The sequence below is a fragment of the Rana temporaria genome, chromosome 3 (assembly GCF_905171775.1).
Source record: "Rana temporaria chromosome 3, aRanTem1.1, whole genome shotgun sequence".
In the NCBI taxonomy this organism is placed as follows: domain Eukaryota; kingdom Metazoa; phylum Chordata; class Amphibia; order Anura; family Ranidae; genus Rana; species Rana temporaria.
The window spans coordinates 132,754,974-132,775,894 of NC_053491.1; the positions used below are offsets into that span (position 1 = coordinate 132,754,974).

General features: G+C 40.6%; 1 protein-coding gene across 1 annotated transcript in view; it reads left to right on the top strand.

The window, feature by feature from the left end:
* The window catches only part of SEMA3E (semaphorin 3E), a 185,187-nt gene extending 164,540 nt beyond the window's left edge, over positions 1 to 20,647 (top strand). The window contains exons 14-17 of the mRNA XM_040343439.1: positions 8,137 to 8,303; positions 12,838 to 12,905; positions 16,907 to 17,046; positions 19,889 to 20,647. Of these exons, the coding sequence (XP_040199373.1) occupies positions 8,137 to 8,303; positions 12,838 to 12,905; positions 16,907 to 17,046; positions 19,889 to 20,344 (831 nt within the window). The 3' untranslated portion in view covers positions 20,345 to 20,647. The remainder of the gene's footprint in view (positions 1 to 8,136; positions 8,304 to 12,837; positions 12,906 to 16,906; positions 17,047 to 19,888) is intronic.
* The last annotated feature ends 274 nt before the right edge of the window (positions 20,648 to 20,921 follow it).

A 20,921-nucleotide genomic window follows, 5' to 3' on the forward strand; every position in this document is an offset into this window, starting at 1 on the left:
TTACCCATATTGCAACTGGATGATTTAGAGTTATTTAAGCACCTTCAATTAATTATCAATACCTCTATACACAGACAGGATTTGCACATAATCCATAATAATTTGATATATCAGTTCTTCTGATATAAAATAGTGTTAAAATTTGATCACAGCATAGCTTTCTGTGACTTTATATTGTTGACTGGTATATATTTTTCATACTATTTTCATATATTAATACATGTTTTGGGTGCCTGTGGGTTTGGTAAAGGGAAATAAATGAATATCTAACCTACCTGTTTTATTCTAAAGGCTCATTTCACATCTTGGTTAATTTATGGGAAAGTAGAGCAATGGCGGGACTATGGCGGTGCATACAAAAATAAAGCAAAATAGAGCAGTAATATAAATTTTAATAATTTATTAAAAAAGAACAGAATAGCATCAGGCTATATAGCACACTATAGACCCAACAGGGGCCCACTAGGCAACTCAATAACCTGATCGAAAATACAATGTTAATTTAAAAATTCCCGTAACAGACAACCAATACTGTAACAGAGATCGCAACCCGGTTGGCAAACCCTATATATTTCGCCCGGTCAGGCTTCTTCAGGGGTGGTTGAGATCAGGGTTTCGATTCTGATGATGACATACAGAGAAATAAAAGTTTACAAACATTCAGAAAAATATTAAACATACATAAATAATAAAGTCGCTCTGCCAATGTATATCACATAATGCCCACCTGCTGGTCCGTAGTGGGAGTAAAAAGACAACAGGGTGCATGTACGCCCTGGTTCCATCACATGCCTGAAGAATCAGGCCGGATGAGCACAAGTTGACAGCCACAAGGATATCTTAGGCAGGGAAAAATGGGGAGCTGCTGCAGATGGAGGTCACACATTCCCCAACCATCGGAGAGGCAAGGGGCGGCACCTAAGGACAAAGTGACCAGCTGTGAAAAAGAATAGTGATATCAGTATCTAATAAGGAAGTACTTAACAAAGGATAAATGTACAAAGTAATAAGTGGAATGTACACTCACAGTGCTTAAATAAGCGGATATAGCATCTGTGGAGGGATCCACCTACACTTGAGGCAAATGGCTTATCAGATCTATGAAAAGCTGATCCAAAAAATATAATGTCAAAAAACTTGGAAAAAAGAACTTGGAAAAAAGAAACAAGCCAGGGAAAAGAAATAAAGCAGACAGTTTTCTTATATATATAAATTTAAATGTAGCGATCCTGGGGACCTTCAGCATACAGCTGGTCCATATTAGGATAGAAAAAGTCCACTCATAAAGAGAGAATTTGCCAATAGATAGCAGCAAGCCAGAAGATTGTATATAATATACTTTTGAACAGGGGAAAAAACATTTAGTAAAGGGCATGAGAATTACTATTGAACATCAGAAGGACACACTAAGAATGTATCTGAAAGACAGAGATATAGTTCAGGCATTGTGTAATAGGCAGTTTTCACGCTGGAAAAGAAGTACCTGGTCAATCAGTGCCAGCAGCATAGGTTGGCTCCACAGGAGTGTACAGCACACTGACGCTCCACAGCAGAGCAGAGTCCTAATATACCCCTAAACCCCTCCCACACGTCCGTGCGTCAGAGGGGGCGCGGTCGGGCGTGGGCGGACACAAAGTGTCAGTGCGCAGGCGCCCGTACTGGCGCTGGACAAAAGCCTACAATCCCCAGCATCCCCTGGGTTGGAAGGCGAGGAAAGCCGAAGAATCGGCCAATCACAGCGCGCCGGGGGAGGGACAACGCCGCAAATCGGGGCATCCCATAGGCACAAAGGAAGGACCAATGGCCGAGGGCGGGGAGGGGCCGAGCCGCCGATGGAATGGGCAGGGAGCCAGCGATCAGGGGGAAAAGAACACTGACATAAAACGGGCTCACAAAGTGAAGCCCTTGGGTGTCCGAATGGAAGGGGAAAAAATGTGGGGGACCAAACAGCCGCAGCAGCATCACGGTGGACAGGTCCTGCAGGGTGGTATAAAGACATCCATGTGGCAAGAAAGTACACAACTTGGTATATAAGGATATTGACCCATACATTAACAAAAGGCAGGGACACAGAAAAACCAACAAGGATAAAGGCAGGGTGGCAAAGGCACATATACAATGGCAGAGCGATTCACATCAAAGTTCTCACAAACAGGCAATGTATACATGGTCAGAATAGTAGTCAAGGTCCGACATAATTATTATAGTATAAGGCACTTGTATAGTAAGTATCGTTTGTACACATATATTAATTAACAAAATGCCAAAATAGCCAAAGGTGGAAAGCAGACAGAAAGAAAAAAGAAAAGGAGAGATAAGACATACAAGGGAAGGGGAAAAAAAAAAAGGGGGCACGCATGAATAGAGAAAAGAAAAAGGGGGGGGGAGAGAGAGGGGACAGAAGAATGAGAAGGGGGAATAAGGAAGAAAGAGGAAAAAAAGGGAGAAAGGGGGAGCAAAAGGAAGAGCAAAATACCAAAAGGGAGGGGAAAGGGAGACAATACAGACAAATGATGCAGAGTGACAGGCATCATATATTTCATGCTGGGGCATCCCAGGCGGTCGTTTGGAGACATCGTGGCAACCCAATCGATGGAGCCCAGGGACGATGGAACTGAGGAACATAAAATAGATAGCCCTTATAGGAAAGATTTAAAGCTGATATATTCGTTCAGCCCTGGGTATTGGGTGGCATTCAGAGTTTGTATCCATTTGGTTTCAAGTTGCAGAAGACTGCGATCAATGCCCCCACCCCTGACATGTGTGGGCACATGTTCCAGGGCAGTGAATTTGACCATAGTGGGCTCAAAATTGTGCTCATGTCCCACATGCCGGCTAATGGCAGTGGTAGACAGTTTTTTTCGTATAGGTCCTATATGGTCCGATATACGCTTATGGAATGGTCTTTTCGTCTTGCCCACGTAGAAGCACCTACACATACATTTGGCCAGATATACCACGCCGACGGTTTGGCATGTGACCCGATGCCGAATGGTGTGGGTGCGTCCACCAGGCAACACGACTATAGATCCACTCAAGATAAAGGGGCACATATGGCATCCCTTACATGAAAAAGTGCCATTGATCGTGTATGCTGGATTTTCTAAGGGATTATGATGACTCTGGACAAGTTTGTCCCGTAAAGATGGTGCTCTGCAGTAAGTGACTTCCGGTCGATCCTTAATAAATTTGCTTACGGTATTGTCAGCCAATAGCAACGGCCAATACCTATCCAAAATTTCCTTAAACTGTACATGGCAAGTAGAGTATTGAGTAAGCAGGCGTATTGGTTGCAGGGAGTTGACCTTTCTAGGGGGAAAAATCAAATCCCTGCGGTCAATACTAGCGGCTCGATTATAGGCCTTCTTCAGGGTATTGTGACTGTAACCTCTATCCTTCAGACGAGAGTATAGGTTTCTAGCAGCTATTTCATAATCTTTATTGAGGACACAATTCCTTTTTAATCTAATGTACTGGCTGTAGGGTATACTTTTTACAAGCGACTGAGGATGGCCACTGGAGGCATGCAGAATAGTATTGCCTGCAGATGGCTTACGGTAAAGAGAGGAGTAGACAACTCCATCAGAGCCAATGAAGATGGTGAGGTCGAGGAAATTAATGGATTTTAGACTGCACTCCATGGTAAACTTTAGATTAAAGGTATTTTTGGCCAGTGTATTCATGAACAACTCTAGTTCCGTTCTGCTACCAGACCACAATAGCAGAACGTCATCGATGTATCTGTACCACGCAATTACGTGGCACAGATACATCGAGGATTCATCATCAGAAAAAAGTTCCTTCTCCCACCCCCCCAGGTACAGGTTGGCATACGATGGGGCACATTTAGTCCCCATCGCAACCCCCTGCACCTGGAGGAAGTGGGAGAGTCCGAACATAAACACATTTCTGGTGAGAATGAACTTTAATAAATCCAGAACAAATAAATTATAAGGTTCTGCCTGATCGCCTCTATCCTTAAGAATTTTACCCACAACTTCAATGCCCCTATCATGGGGGATTGCGTTGTAAAGACTTTCAATATCGATTGCAACCAGCCAGGTATTGAGTGGGACTGATATGCCATCGATAGTTTGCAAAAGATCAATCGCAAACTATCGATGGCATATCAAAAATGTGCATAAATTCTTAAGGATAGAGGCGATCAGGCAGAACCTTATAATTTATTTGTTCTGGATTTATTAAAGTTCATTCTCACCAGAAATGTGTTTATGCTCGGACTCTCCCACTTCCTCCAGGTGCAGGGGGTTGCGATGGGGACTAAATGTGCCCCATCGTATGCCAACCTGTACCTGGGGGGGTGGGAGAAGGAACTTTTTTCTGATGATGAATCCTCGATGTATCTGTGCCACGTAATTGCGTGGTACAGATACATCGATGACGTTCTGCTATTGTGGTCTGGTAGCAGAACGGAACTAGAGTTGTTCATGAATACACTGGCCAAAAATACCTTTAATCTAAAGTTTACCATGGAGTGCAGTCTAAAATCCATTAATTTCCTCGACCTCACCATCTTCATTGGCTCTGATGGAGTTGTCTACTCCTCTCTTTACCGTAAGCCATCTGCAGGCAATACTATTCTGCATGCCTCCAGTGGCCATCCTCAGTCGCTTGTAAAAAGTATACCCTACAGCCAGTACATTAGATTAAAAAGGAATTGTGTCCTCAATAAAGATTATGAAATAGCTGCTAGAAACCTATACTCTCGTCTGAAGGATAGAGGTTACAGTCACAATACCCTGAAGAAGGCCTATAATCGAGCCGCTAGTATTGACCGCAGGGATTTGATTTTTCCCCCTAGAAAGGTCAACTCCCTGCAACCAATACGCCTGCTTACTCAATACTCTACTTGCCATGTACAGTTTAAGGAAATTTTGGATAGGTATTGGCCGTTGCTATTGGCTGACAATACCGTAAGCAAATTTATTAAGGATCGACCGGAAGTCACTTACCGCAGAGCACCATCTTTACGGGACAAACTTGTCCAGAGTCATCATAATCCCTTAGAAAATTCAGCATACACGATCAATGGCACTTTTTCATGCAAGGGATGCCATATGTGCCCCTTTATCTTGAGTGGATCTATAGTCGTGTTGCCTGGTGGACGCACCCACACCATTCGGCATCGGGTCACATGCCAAACCGTCGGCGTGGTATATCTGGCCAAATGTATGTGTGGGTGCTTCTACGTGGGCAAGACGAAAAGACCATTCCATAAGCGTATATCGGACCATATAGGACCTATACGAAAAAAACTGTCTACCACTGCCATTAGCCGGCATGTGGGACATGAGCACAATTTTGAGCCCACTATGGTCAAATTCACTGCCCTGGAACATGTGCTCACACATGTCAGGGGTGGGGGCATTGATCGCAATCTTCTGCAACTTGAAACCAAATGGATACAAATAAGGGCTATCTATTTTATGTTCCTCAGTTCCATCGTCCCTGGGCTCCATCGATTGGGTTGCCACGCTGTCTCCAAACGACCGCCTGGGATGCCCCAGCATGAAATATATGATGCCTGTCACTCTGCATCATTTGTCTGTATTGTCTCCCTTTCCCCTCCCTTTTGGTATTTTGCTCTTCCTTTTGCTCCCCCCTTTCTCCCTTTTTTTCCTCTTTCTTCCTTATTCCCCCTTCTCATTCTTCTGTCCCCTCTCTCTCCCCCCCCCCTTTTTCCTTTCTCTATTCATGCGTGCCCCCTTTTTTTTTTTTTCCCCTTCCCTTGTATGTCTTATCTCTCCTTTTCTTTTTTCTTTCTGTCTGCTTTCCACCTTTGGCTATTTTGGCATTTTGTTAATTAATATATGTGTACAAACGATACTTACTATACAAGTGCCTTATACTATAAAAATTATGTCGGACCTTGACTACTATTCTGACCATGTATACATTGCCTGTTTGTGAGAACTTTGATGTGAATCGCTCTGCCATTGTATATGTGCCTTTGCCACCCTGCCTTTATCCTTGTTGGTTTTTCTGTGTCCCTGCCTTTTGTTAATGTATGGGTCAATATCCTTATATACCAAGTTGTGTACTTTCTTGCCACATGGATGTCTTTATACCACCCTGCAGGACCTGTCCACCGTGATGCTGCTGCGGCTGTTTGGTCCCCCACATTTTTTCCCCTTCCATTCGGACACCCAAGGGCTTCACTTTGTGAGCCCGTTTTATGTCAGTGTTCTTTTCCCCCTGATCGCTGGCTCCCTGCCCATTCCATCGGCGGCTCGGCCCCTCCCCGCCCTCGGCCATTGGTCCTTCCTTTGTGCCTATGGGATGCCCCGATTTGCGGCGTTGTCCCTCCCCCGGCGCGCTGTGATTGGCCGATTCTTCGGCTTTCCTCGCCTTCCAACCCAGGGGATGCTGGGGATTGTAGGCTTTTGTCCAGCGCCAGTACGGGCGCCTGCGCACTGACACTTTGTGTCCGCCCACGCCCGACCGTGCCCCCTCTGACGCACGGACGTGTGGGAGGGGTTTAGGGGTATATTAGGACTCTGCTCTGCTGTGGAGCGTCAGTGTGCTGTACACTCCTGTGGAGCCAACCTATGCTGCTGGCACTGATTGACCAGGTACTTCTTTTCCAGCGTGAAAACTGCCTATTACACAATGCCTGAACTATATCTCTGTCTTTCAGATACATTCTTAGTGTGTCCTTCTGATGTTCAATAGTAATTCTCATGCCCTTTACTAAATGTTTTTTCCCCTGTTCAAAAGTATATTATATACAATCTTCTGGCTTGCTGCTATCTATTGGCAAATTCTCTCTTTATGAGTGGACTTTTTCTATCCTAATATGGACCAGCTGTATGCTGAAGGTCCCCAGGATCGCTACATTTAAATTTATATATATAAGAAAACTGTCTGCTTTATTTCTTTTCCCTGGCTTGTTTCTTTTTTCCAAGTTCTTTTTTCCAAGTTTTTTGACATTATATTTTTTGGATCAGCTTTTCATAGATCTGATAAGCCATTTGCCTCAAGTGTAGGTGGATCCCTCCACAGATGCTATATCCGCTTATTTAAGCACTGTGAGTGTACATTCCACTTATTACTTTGTACATTTATCCTTTGTTAAGTACTTCCTTATTAGATACTGATATCACTATTCTTTTTCACAGCTGGTCACTTTGTCCTTAGGTGCCGCCCCTTGCCTCTCCGATGGTTGGGGAATGTGTGACCTCCATCTGCAGCAGCTCCCCATTTTTCCCTGCCTAAGATATCCTTGTGGCTGTCAACTTGTGCTCATCCGGCCTGATTCTTCAGGCATGTGATGGAACCAGGGCGTACATGCACCCTGTTGTCTTTTTACTCCCACTACGGACCAGCAGGTGGGCATTATGTGATATACATTGGCAGAGCGACTTTATTATTTATGTATGTTTAATATTTTTCTGAATGTTTGTAAACTTTTATTTCTCTGTATGTCATCATCAGAATCGAAACCCTGATCTCAACCACCCCTGAAGAAGCCTGACCGGGCGAAATATATAGGGTTTGCCAACCGGGTTGCGATCTCTGTTACAGTATTGGTTGTCTGTTACGGGAATTTTTAAATTAACATTGTATTTTCGATCAGGTTATTGAGTTGCCTAGTGGGCCCCTGTTGGGTCTATAGTGTGCTATATAGCCTGATGCTATTCTGTTCTTTTTTAATAAATTATTAAAATTTATATTACTGCTCTATTTTGCTTTATTTTTGTATGCACCGCCATAGTCCCGCCATTGCTCTACTTTCCCATATATAAATTTGGGATGAGGTGCTTTTGTTAATACAAAAATTTTTTTTCCCAGTCTAGACCAGCCAGATCCTATCCTCTTTTCCAAATCTTGGTTAATTTATATGAATAATCAATAAAACCGTTTAATATTTTATTCAGTTTAGGTTTATGAATATGTATGCCTTTTTTAATTATCCCCTACAAATAGTATTCAACAAGGCATTCATTGCCACCTTTTTTGTTATTCCATACTGATAGATTTGTATCCCTTATATGGGCAGTCATAGACTGATAATTAAAATATTTAAACTTTAATTTTAAAAATGATTAATTTGTTAAGGGGCTGTTGATTTTTATAAATGAAATATTTATTAGTTTCTTGATTTCACATTTTCAGCAACAACTGTATGTTGGATCTAAATCGAATGTAGCCCAAATAAAGCTCCACCATTGTGAGATGTATGGCACAGCATGTGCAGACTGCTGTCTGGCTCGTGACCCATATTGCGCATGGGATGGAATGTCCTGTTCTAGGTATTATCCCCTAGGTACACATTCCAAAAGGTGAGTACAACTACTGAGTAGAAACATTAACCAATAAAGTGGTATAAAATGTAAAAAAAAGTTACTTGTACATTTACGAAATTAATACATTTTAAAAATGTTGATAATTGTAGAAATTATTAAATCAATAAATTGTAACTCTTTTGCTACAGCAAAGTTCTGCAACTGACTAATGGGCAGGAAGTTTTTTTGAAGTGTATGTGATTCTCCTATTTGATACCTTTTGATCTGTTAAATACACAATTAAAAGCATTAAGTTATAATTATTCAATAAGCGCAAAAAATGCTTATTGATCTTGTCAATAATTCAGAAATGTCCTGTCTCCTGTGGTCTGCAATGCTTCCTGTGCTAAATGGCCCTCCTAGTTTTTCACTTTAACTATAGAATAATTATTGTCTATGTTGTAGAGAACAGGAAAATTGTAGAGTTTGAGAAAAACAGAAAAAAGTGAAGTCTACGCTAGTAATCGTATGCTGACAGCTAGCAAAGGAAGACTGATATATGAAATATCTACTAAATTATCAAATATAATTGCAGAACTGATATTATTATCATGTAATATCAAGTTTAATGTGCATAAAATATTTGCTGTAAAATAATGAACAATACTATTAATCAAAATAAAGTTCCAAGCGTGTTATTGTGCAAATTATGCACATACAAAACAATGCAATAAAATGTATAATCAATAATTCAAAAAGTAAAGTTGAGTGTCACAATTCATGATGAAACCATAATGAAATCTTCATATATTAAACAAATTAACTGAATAAAACATTTAAAAAAAATGACAACTGAAAATGTGATTAATTTCTTGTGTAAACAGTGAATGGTAATGAAATTTGTATCCACCAACATAAAAACAGCCGATATCGATCTTCAAAAAAATTCTCTGGTGTCCCGAAACCAAAGACAAGTGAATGAAACACTCACCAGAATGTAGCCTTTATGCACAAAGGCATCCCTTAATAAAAAATCAACCAGTGCCTATTCATCTCTCCACCTCAGATGGGTTAAACAGCTAGAAGTCACCTCCTCTTCTGTCCATAGAAAGGATTCCCACACTTGCTGGGATACTACACTGTGTCTGTCTTCTAACAAATAATAATAATAAAAAATAATCAATAATGTAATCAAATCAAAAACACTGAAATTTGCTCAGTTGCAGAGTTGTCGCTGTCATTTCTTTTATTGTTTGATGACGAATTTCCCCACAAATCGCTATCGCTCAATTCTGCAATTGATTATAACTTATTATCACTTTTTTCTAGCTGCTCTAAAACCACTTTTGACATAAAGGGACACTTTTTAGTTGCTATGGGCAATCTCCAGTTTCCAGGCAGAAAGAAAAGTCTTTATTACATAAAAGTGCATGTAGGTCACTGGGCAGACAACTAGGGACAAAGGGGGGTGTATTTATTTTACACAGTACTGTAATCTGTAATATTACAGTATACTGTGCTTTTATTTATTTTTTTATTTGGTGCCGATCTCCGCTCCCATGCGTCGTAACGTCACAGAGAACAAAGCTCGGCGGCACTTGGGGCACTGTGTGAATCGAGTGAGGAGACAGCTCGATCACACAATGGGAGGACATTGCAGGATCCAGGGGACAAGGTAAGTAAACTCCGCCTGGAAACTGTGATGTGATTCTGAGTCTGGCTCAGAGATACAGCTAATGGTACTGGATTTCCACCCCGAGCCAGACTCGGAATTACCGCTAGGGAGGTTAAAAGCAAACGTGTTACATTGAAAAATAATAAAGCCAGAGTGTTTTTATTTCAACATAATAAAGCTGGAGTGATTTGATTGAAGATCATTTCTGGCTGTTTTGGTGATGATGGATACGACTTTGAATACCAGTCACCTTTTCCACAATAAGTGAAACACATTCAAAGTTATCATTTATATGACTGTTTTATTCAGTTCATTTTTTTTATTATTATTATATGAATGTTTTATTGTGATTTCATCATGATTTGCATTATGAGACAAGTAGCCCTTTACTTTTTGGATTATTGCTTATACATTTTATTGTATGTATTTTATGCACAGGATTTGCACAATACAACAATTGGCACTTTATTTTGATTGATTATATTGTAAATGTATTATCTGTTTTATAGCATTTATTTTGTGCACATTAGAATTGATAGCACATGATAATAAGATTGACACTGCAATTATATTTGATAGAGATTTAGTAGGTTAGCATAAGAAAACAGGGCATGTATAACACCAGTCAGTGCACAAAAATGTTGTGTGTTGTCACGACTTGCTGAGACTTGTGATACATCAGCTGACTCGTTTAGCATTACTTGCAAATAACTGTTCAATACTTGCAAAGTGATAAAATATGGGGAAATATATGTGTATTACAGAGTTGTACTGTATATATAGTTTTTCCCCTGGCATACACTTTAATTCGGAATTATTAAAATTGTATGGTTGCACTACATTTGAATGTGTTTTCTGAAGTATACTCTTGTTATTTTTTTAACTCTAATTTACTTTAAGGGACAGAACCCTTACAGAAATAAAAATATGCAACAATAGAAAACTATATTTATATTCTAATAATATGTATTATATGCATAAAATAGAACTTAAAGTAATTGCAAATGATCACCTTGTAAAACAACCCTTTCAGTTTAAAATAGAAATGAAAGGCAAAATATTTTTGTATATATATAAAAATACATTATAAATACATTTTCCTTTTTTTTTTAATAAGTGATCACATTCCCTCTGTTCTCAGCTGCACGAGAGCTGGGGGAGGAAAAGCAGCAGCACACTGAGCTTCCCAGTCAACTGCTGTGCAGCAGGGGCTGTGTCAGGCTGTGGCTGTGTCAGGACAAGTCTGATCATTGGAGGAGAGTACACCGAGTTCCCAGCACAGCTAGAGAACTGACCACACTGTGTTCTCCTGCATGGTGTGGTCAGTTTTTAATAGGAGAGCCGAGGGACTGGCAGGAACAACAGTGATTTCACATAAAGGAAGCAATACAAAGAGAGCAGGATATTTTCTCATACAAGTACATGGTACAGCAGGCACATATCAGGAATATGAAGTTTTGAGGGTAACAAACGCTTTAAGCTAGTCGTATAAGGTTTGAATTTTAACGGATTCCTGCAGAGTCGGCTGTAGTCACTGTTTGGGTAGCTGAGGGTGGCTGTTTGAATATAATAACCAGTAGAATAGATTCTTCCAGCCATGCTGTTTAGCCTCTCATTTAGCCAGAGGGACTACCCTTGCTCTTACTTATTAACCACTTAAGGACTGCCTCCTGCACATATACGTTGGCAGAATGGCATGGCTGGGCACATGCACATACCTGTACATGCTGTGCTGTTGTCCAGCCGTGGGTTGCGGGCACGCGCCCGTGACCCGGTCCGAAGCTCCATGACCGGGACCCGCGGACCCGATCGCCGCTGGAGTCCCGCGATCGGTCCCCAGAGCTGAAGAACAGGGAGAGCCGTGTGTAAACACGGCTTCCCCGTTCTTCACTGTAGGGGCGTCATCGATCGTGTGATCCCTTTTATAGGGATACATAATCGATGATGTCACACCTACAGCCACACCCCCCTACAGTTGTAAGCACACATGAGGTCACACATAACCCCAACAGCGCCCCCTGTGGTTAACTTCCAAACTGCAACTGTTTTGCTGTGAAAATGACAATGGTCCCAAAAATGTGTCAAAATTGTCCGAAGTGTCCGCCATAATGTCGTAGTCACAAAAAGTAGTAAAAAAAAAAAATAATAAAAATGCAATAAAACTATCCCCTATTTTGTAAACGCTATAAATTTTGCGCAAACCAACCGATAAACGCTTATTGCGATTTTTTTATAGCAAAAAGTTAAAAATATTGCATTTTTTTCAAAATTGTTGCTCTATTTTTGTTTATAGCGCAAAAAAAAAATGCAGAGGTGATCAAATACCACCAAAAGAAAGCTCTATTTGTGGAAAAAAAAAGACGCCAATTTTGTTTGGGAGCCACGTCGCACGACCGCGCAATTGACCGTTAAAGCGACGCAGTTCCGAATCGCAAAACCTGGCCGGGTCCTTTAGCAGCATTTTGGTCCGGGTCTTAAGTGGTTAATAAAGTTTCCAATTTAAAGCATTGGAGCTAGTGGGTTGATTTATTAAAGAAAAACAGGCTGTTTGCTTTGCAAGGGGATTTGATCTAAAGATTAGAAGCTCTGCTGACTTCTATCATTCCATAATATGAAAGTAAAAAATATATTTGTTATTTTCCTTAGACGTGATTGAGTATTTTTTTTTAAATTTGATTTGTAAAACATCACCACATTCACTAAGCTCTGGGTAAATCCCTCTGCAATATGTAACTTCTCTTACAAAGTGAACAGCCTATTTGCTTTTAGTTGTTCAACCCCAGTATGTAAATTAGTCATAATCATGCCAATTCCAGCTGGGCTTAAGATGCACTTAGGCTAATGTGCCTACATGATGTATTTACATACAGCTTCCACTATAATGATGTGCTGTTAAATAGTTTATACTTTTCACAGACGTTTCAGAAGGCAGGATGTTCGACATGGCAATGCAGCTCAGCAGTGTTCAGGACAACAATTTAATGGTAAGTTAATATGCATACAGTATACATTTTCTTAAATTTTTAGGTCACATAATATTGGGTAATTTTGTGAAAATCCACACTTAAGAAGTGTTTTCATTTACCGTATATCCAGGTTTTAAAAGCCATACATGATTTAGAATGGTACTAAAAATTTTATATCACATTTTGTACACATGGAAGTAAATAATATTTTTTTCCATGCAGTCATGCTGGCCCTCCTCTACATAACAAAAAAAAAAAAACAGATCTCAGACAAGCAATGTACAGATCTATGGAGTGCTTGTCTGTGTTTGATTGCTTTCTTAGCATTTCCACTTTCCCTGACACAACAGGTCTTCATATACCAATACTGGCCAGAGAAGCCATCATAAAATGTTATATTTCGTTGATCCATCTGTCACGGAAACTGGGTTCACCATACATGTGTCCTGTGTAGGGATGAGCTTCGTATTCAAGTCGAACTCGAATGTTCAATCGTTCATCGAATTACGAACATTTTGGGCCGTTCGCGCCAAATTCGAGTGGCGTGTCAAGGCCCATAATTCACTGCGGCATTGCAGTGCATTGTTGGCTGATGATTGGCCAAGCATGCACTGTGACCTGCATGCTTGGCCAATCACAGGGCGCAAAAAACGGAGAGCCATAATTGGCCAAAGCCAGGGTGGCTTTGGCCAATTATGGCTTAGGGGGTTTAGTACACGCCCCACACTATAAAAGGCCGCCTGCAAGTCGGCCTTGTGTAGTGTGTTGCGGTGGTTAAGACAGAGAGAGACAGAGAGTGTCATTTATTGTAGGTAGATAGAGCAGGCAGGCAGGCTAGTCAGTTAGAGTTACAGTGTGTAGAGGATATACATGCATCCCAGGTGTTTTATATATATTTATACACTGTATAGTTTAGCTAGATCCGCTATTCCTAATTTACTGACAGGCAGGCAGGTGATTGTGCTAGCTGCAGTAATTTCACGTGGTGTACTGTCTGTGTCCTCTGTACAGTGGGCACCTAAAGCTACATCAATAGATATGCTGGTGTTTCTCATATTAATTCCTAAAGGCAGTAGAGCTGCACGATTCTGGGAAGAATAAGAATCACAATTCTTTTGCTTAGAATGAAGATCACCATTCTCTCACGATTCTCAAAAAAATGCATGGTGCTTTTGTTAGCATGCATTTTTGTGATTTTTTTATTTTATTTACACGCACAGAGTATGTGCCTTGCTGCAGAACAGCCTATTAATTTGGGAATGAACTGCCTGCCCCCCCCCCCCCTCAATAGCACCAAAGTGCATGGGCCTTTTTTTAATTTTATTTTTTAATGCCGCTGCATCAAAATGTTTTGTGCTTTTGTTAGCATGCATTTTTATTTTTGTGATATTTTTTTTATTTACACACATTATATATATTTATATATATATATATATATATATATATATATATATATATATATATATATATATAGCGACAATGGACACAGTGGCGACAATTAAAGGGCACAGTGGCTTAAATGGGCACATTGGCGACAATTAAAGGGCACAGTAGCGATAATGGGCAAAGTGGCGACAATTAAAGAGCACAGTTGCATCAATTGGCACAGTGGTGACAATTAAAGGGCACAGTGGTGACAATTGATGGCACAGTGGCTGCGTTTGTGCCATTAGTTGTCACCACTGTGCCATGCTATCAAAAGCAGCCACTGTGCCATCAATTGTCACCACTGTGCCATGCTATCAAACGCAGGCACTGTGCCATGCCATCAAACGCAGCCACTGTGCCATCAGTTGTCACCACTGTGCCATGCTATCAGTGGCTGCGTTTGATGGCATGGCACAGTGGCTGCGTTTGATAGCATGGCACAGTGGTGACAATTGATGGCACAGTGGCTGCGTTTGATGGCATGGCACAGTGACTGCATTTGATGGCATGGCACAGTGGTGACAATTGATGGCACAGTGGCTGCGTTTGATGGCATGGCACAGTGGCTGTGTTTGATGGCATGGCACAGTGTTGACAATTGATGGCACAGTGGCTGCATTTGATGGGCACAGTGGCTACATTTGATGGGCACAGTGAGGCTGCAATTGTTTTTTTTCCGTTTGCGCCCCCCCAAAAATGTAGTATCCCCCCCCCGCTCCATGGCTGTTTGATTTACCTTTTTAAGCTGACCTTTAACTCCTGCATCTTTTTGGTCATCATACGCTAAGTTATGGGATTGAACCAAGTGAGCATTAGGTGGCAGTTGCTGATGCTGCCTACCCAATCTGCAAACACTTGGAAAAGGAGGGTGTGTTGGACTGTCTCGGTACTGATGACATGGACACAATGAGTATCTTAAAAAATACTTTATTGCATGTAAAAATTAATACATTTCTAAAAACCACATACAATACCCCACCCAAAGTTCAACACATTGTTCCTGAAGGGTAACCCTGTAAGGTTTCGGTTGAGGTGAAGTATAATATGGCAGTTCCTCTATCGGTTTCGCAGACTCCACCGCTTCTTCAGGAGGAAATGATCTATATCAGGGCTCGACAAAATCCAGGCGCCCGGTCGCAGTTGCGACAAGAAATTTTGACCTAGCGCCTGTGTCCGCCAGTAATTGAGGTCGCAGCTTTGCGGCCTTCACAGAAGGAAGCTTAGGCCGCAAAGCCGTGGCCTCAATTACCGGCCGGCGCAGGCCCGCCGCGATCACACGGTGGGGGCGCACGGAGACACATGTGTATGAGCATGGGGTACATTGTTACTTCTACTCATTTAACAACAAAAAAGTTCTGCCGTCTGACAATTCCTAAATAGGTAAGGGATGGGGCCACCTGGCAACATCACCGGTTGTCACCATCCCTATGTGACATCATTAACCCAGCATGCCCCCCCATGTTGAGAACATGTGGCCTCGTATAGCTCAGGAGGGAGGGGCAGCTCACTCGTCCCCCCTTTCCTGGCCTGCAAGGCTGCATGCTTAGATAAGGGTCTGATATGGATTTTGGGGGGGACCACACACCTTTGGGGTTCTGTTTAAACTCCATACCAGAGCCAAAGAGCCTTGTATGTATTGGGAGGAACCTCTATGTTGTTTTTTTAAACATTTTTGTATTGGCGGCAATGTATTGCAGCCTGGAAAAACAATTTAAATGTCATTTATACTGCTTCTGGTGATGGCTATATGTCGAAACTTGTGTCGGCATGACAGCAACATGGTACATTTCTATCAATGCAAATTGCACTTTTCAGCTGAAATATCCCAGGGTGAGGAGATTCCAGCGATCTTTATCTGTACATGTTTTGAGCCACTTCCTAGTATCTGTTTTTTGGGAGCCTATGGTATAATTCTGTTGATACTAATTGGAGGGAGATGTGCCCTTTTGAGCTGAAAGATTCCAGGGAGAGGAGATTCCAGCGATTTTTATCTGTTTTTTTGGGGAAGTGAGAAAAGGATGTTTTATAGATTTTTTTTATTTACTTGCAAATTTGTAACTTGTGGTGATTGCACTTATTAAACTTTTGGACATTATTATTATTACACTTAATTTATGATTGAATGTCCATTCAGGATTTGTTGTTATTGCAGTAGATATATATATCCTGGGACATTTTTCTGCACACATTTTAAAGTAATCACTCATTTTATTTTATTGATAATGGGCCACATTGTCACTTTATTTACATTTGAAGGTTTCATAATAATTTTTTACACTTTTTGCACATATTGAGCTTTTTGCAGTGCGGCCTTTATTAAATTGACATATGGTTATGATAAAAACACCTGCAGGCATTATCCTGGTATAACACCTTCAAGACATGAATGCAAATTTGCGCACAGTCGGCGTGAAGGTGTTAAACCCAAAAACAAACATTTATTATACTTCAGACACTCTAATACAGGAGGTGTATAATGGGCCAGATCACCAGGTGAAAACAGAGGGAGAAAAGCATACAAAAAAAAGCTAATGCAGCCACCATATTAACTTTGATAATTTGAGAACAATTTTTCCCTATTATTCTTGTAGGAGAAACTTTAGGAAAGACTGAAGAGTATACAGTATATGGTGTTGAGCATAACACTACCTTATTGGAATGCATGCCACGTTCATTGCAGTCTAAGGTCATCTGGTTTGTACAGAAGGCACACGAAACAAAGAAAGAGGAGGTAATATATTTTTTATGTGTTAATGTGCATCTCAAACAAAAGTTTCATTTAATAGCCTGACTTAATATTATATTGTTACCAAATCCTTGTGTTTTTTTTTTAAATAACAAACATGTCATAAAAATGGAGTGATGAGCGCAAAAATATTACACTTAAACTAACTATAAAGTATTCTATAGAGCCTGTGAACAATCAAATGCTCCTGCTCAAAACAGTGCCAGTATAACAATACCGTGATAAAGTGCTGATGCTAAATATAAACAATCAGACAAAAACAATTAAATAAACACAAAAAACTGAATGGTGAAATGTCCAAGCAAAGATCAGCATGTCACATAGACAATACAGTGTGCAGTGCTGGTGTAGTGAACAATCTGAGATCACATATAGTGTGGTCTGAAAGATCCAATGAAAAACTAGTGAAGACAGTTCATATAATGGTGATGCGATTCATGTGTTAGATGATATCCAAAAGGTCTTCCCAGCAATGAGCTCACAGAGCGCTTACCTTAATTAAAAAGGTTTAATGCAGAAAGGAATAGATGGCTGGCCTCTCCGGATCAGCGTGGCGACTGTGTGGACTACAGCTGGGCGCTCTGGTGGGCTCTTCCAAAATGGCGGCTCGCAGACAGATCCGTATTGATAATAAGTCCAGCTGACTGGGGTGATTTTCTGACCAAAAAGCTACTTGCCTCCTCTTATTCATACGTGAAGGGGTCCATAAGTGTGTCCTTTATATCTGTATATATACACATAGTCATATAGGGACGATTAGTATTGCTTTATTGACATAGAGGCTCTGGGCTAGATTCACGTAGGGAGCGTGTAACTCTGTGCGGGCGTAGCGTATCCTATTTACGCTCCGCCTCCGCAACTTTGACAGGCAAGTGCAGTATTCACAAAGCACTTGCTCCGTAAGTTGCGGCGGCGTAGCGTAAATTGGCCGGCGTAGCCCGCCTAATTCAAATGTGTAAGATGTGGGCGTGTTTTATGTAAAATCATCGTGACCCCACGTAAATTACGCTTTTTATGAACGTTGCATGCACCGTCCGTGAACGTATCCCAGTGCGCATGCTCCTAATTATGCAGCAAATCGTCAAAGCTGTCGACGTGAACGTAACTCACGCAAAGCCCTATTGGCGAATGACTTACGCAAACAACGGAAAATTTGACGCTGTCCCGATGTCCATACTTAACATTAGCTACGCCTCATATAGCAGGGGTAACTTTAGGCCGGAAAAAGTCTTACGTAAACGACGTAAAAAAATACGCCAGACGTACGTTTCTGAATCGGCGTATCTAGCTCATTTGCATATTCTACGTGGAAATCAACGGAAGCGCCACCTAGCGGCCAGCGTAAATATGCACCCTAAGATATGACGGCGTAGGAGACTTACGCCGGTCGTATCTTAGCAACATTTAAGCGTATCTCAGTTTGAGCATACGCTTAAAGTTGCGACGGCGCCGATTCGGACTTACGACTGCGTATCTACTGATCGTAAGTCTTTATGAATCTGGCCCTCTATCTTTAACTGTATAGACCTGTTACATAGTATTAACTTTTGCTTCTATCTGAAACTCCAAGAGAGCTTTGAGAATGCCTCATGGGAATGAGGGTACCTGTAACACTGTTGGGATATTCACTCAATGTTCGGATGACCCTGGATTTTGTAAACTTTTTTATACTGTACTTGTTTCTGAATTCAAGATTGTACTCCTTTTTCTTTGTAAAAAATGTCAATAAAAACATTGAAACAGAAGCTAGCCTCCCTGGCGGTATCCCCCAGCGTGACTCGGGGTTGGTTTTCAATGCTAAGATCGGTATCCCCGAGTCACGCTCGGGGTGGACGTGCAGCGGCGCGGCTTACCTTTCGCTGGATCCACAGGCAAGTTACTCACCTTGTCCCTGGATCCAGCGATGCCACCCCGCTGTGTGAGCGAGCGGGTCCTCCTCGCTCGATTCACAGTGTCCCCGTGTGCCGCCGATCTCTGTTCCCTGCGACGTTATGACGCACGGGGGGCGGAGAATGGCGCCAAATTCAAAAAAGTAAACAAACACTTTACATACAGTATACTGTAATCTTATAGATTACAGTACTGTATGTAAAAAATACACACCCCCCTTGTCCCTAGTGGTCTGCCCAGTGCCCTGCATGTACTTTTATATAATAAAAAATGTTATTTCTGCCTAAAAACTGTAGATTGTCCAAAAGTGTCCCTTTATGTCAAAAATGGTTTTAGATCAGCTAGAAAACAGCGATAATAAATTATAATCACTTGCAGAAATGTGCGATAGCGATTTGCGGGGAAATTCGTCATAAAAAAAAATAATAATGACAGCGACAATTCTGCAACTGCAAATTTCAGTGATTTTGAGTTGATTACATTATTGAATAATTTTTATTATAATTATATTATTATTTGTTATAATTATTTATAATTATTTATTATATTATAATTTATAATTTTGTTTTAAAAAAAAATCATACCCGGGATGCCTACAAGACTCTTGCTTGGTCAGATTTAAGTGAGTTATTTCTAAAAATTACAGGCCTACAGTATAAAACGCCAAATTTCCTTGCAAAATAATTGTACCGCTTTTGGTACGTAATTCCAGACAGAATCATACCGCCAGGGAGGCTAGAAAGCTTTTAGACTGGTTTATCCTACTGATTTCAACTCTAATGATCTGAACTATACTATGTGCCTGAAACAAAGAAAAAAACAACAATAAAACAGTGATTTCCCATTAATAATTCAGTCATACTATTTTAGGTGCATGCTTGCCTACCAAAAATGTGCACTAAACAAGAATACTAAATAATTACTTTTCTTTTCACAGGTAAAAACAGGTGATCGAGTAATATTGACAGAATATGGCCTTCTGTTTCTAAAGCTCCAAAGAACAGATGCCGGAGTATATTTTTGCCAAACTGTTGAGCATAGTTTTGTTCATGTAATCAGAAAAACGAGTCTGGAGGTTGTGGAGGAAGAACGTGTGGATGAAATGTTTAACAAAGAGTATGATGAAGAGCCAGTAATTCAAAAAATGCCTTGTCCTGTGCAGTCCAGCATTGCTCAAGCCTCTAAGCCATGGTACAAGGAGTTTTTGCAGCTCATCGGATACAGCAATTTTCAAAAAGTAGAGGAATATTGTGAAAAAGTATGGTGTACTGATAAAAGAAGAAAAAAGCTAAAAACTGCTCCAAGCAAATGGAAATATGTACAGCAACAGGAACGGCGATCACGTGGAAAAGCAGACAATCACCGCATGCCACGGAGCCTACTGGGACCCTAAGCCTTCTGTTTATTTTCTATTTATGACTGTACAGGCAATACACATTCTGAACAGTTCTAAACACAAATTCCTAAAATGAACTTTGTAAACGTTCAACAAAACATTGACTGTGTTGGCATTATGTAAATAGTTTTATAAATGTTATTTTTAAGGGGGTTTACGTACTGTATGTCAGTAGTTATTGTTGTACTTTAAAATTACTGGGCTTGGTTTTTAGGGATGTGGTGATATTTTTAGGGATGTGTGGTATACTTACAAACACACATACACTCATATGTATTATGCAATCACACACACACAATATACTGTATATATATATATATATATATATATATATATATATATATATATATATATATATATATATATATATATATATATATATATATATTAGACATCATTGTTGTTATTTAGCCATTAAATAACATAAAAACAATATTAAAGCAGATTAAAAGGTCCACTTATCTTGCAGCCCCAAACATAAAAATTTTAAATCAAAGAAGTAAAACGTTGGAAGAAAAATGTGATAGATACTGACCATACATCACAGCTTCTGGCATATTAAAGTGGATGTAAA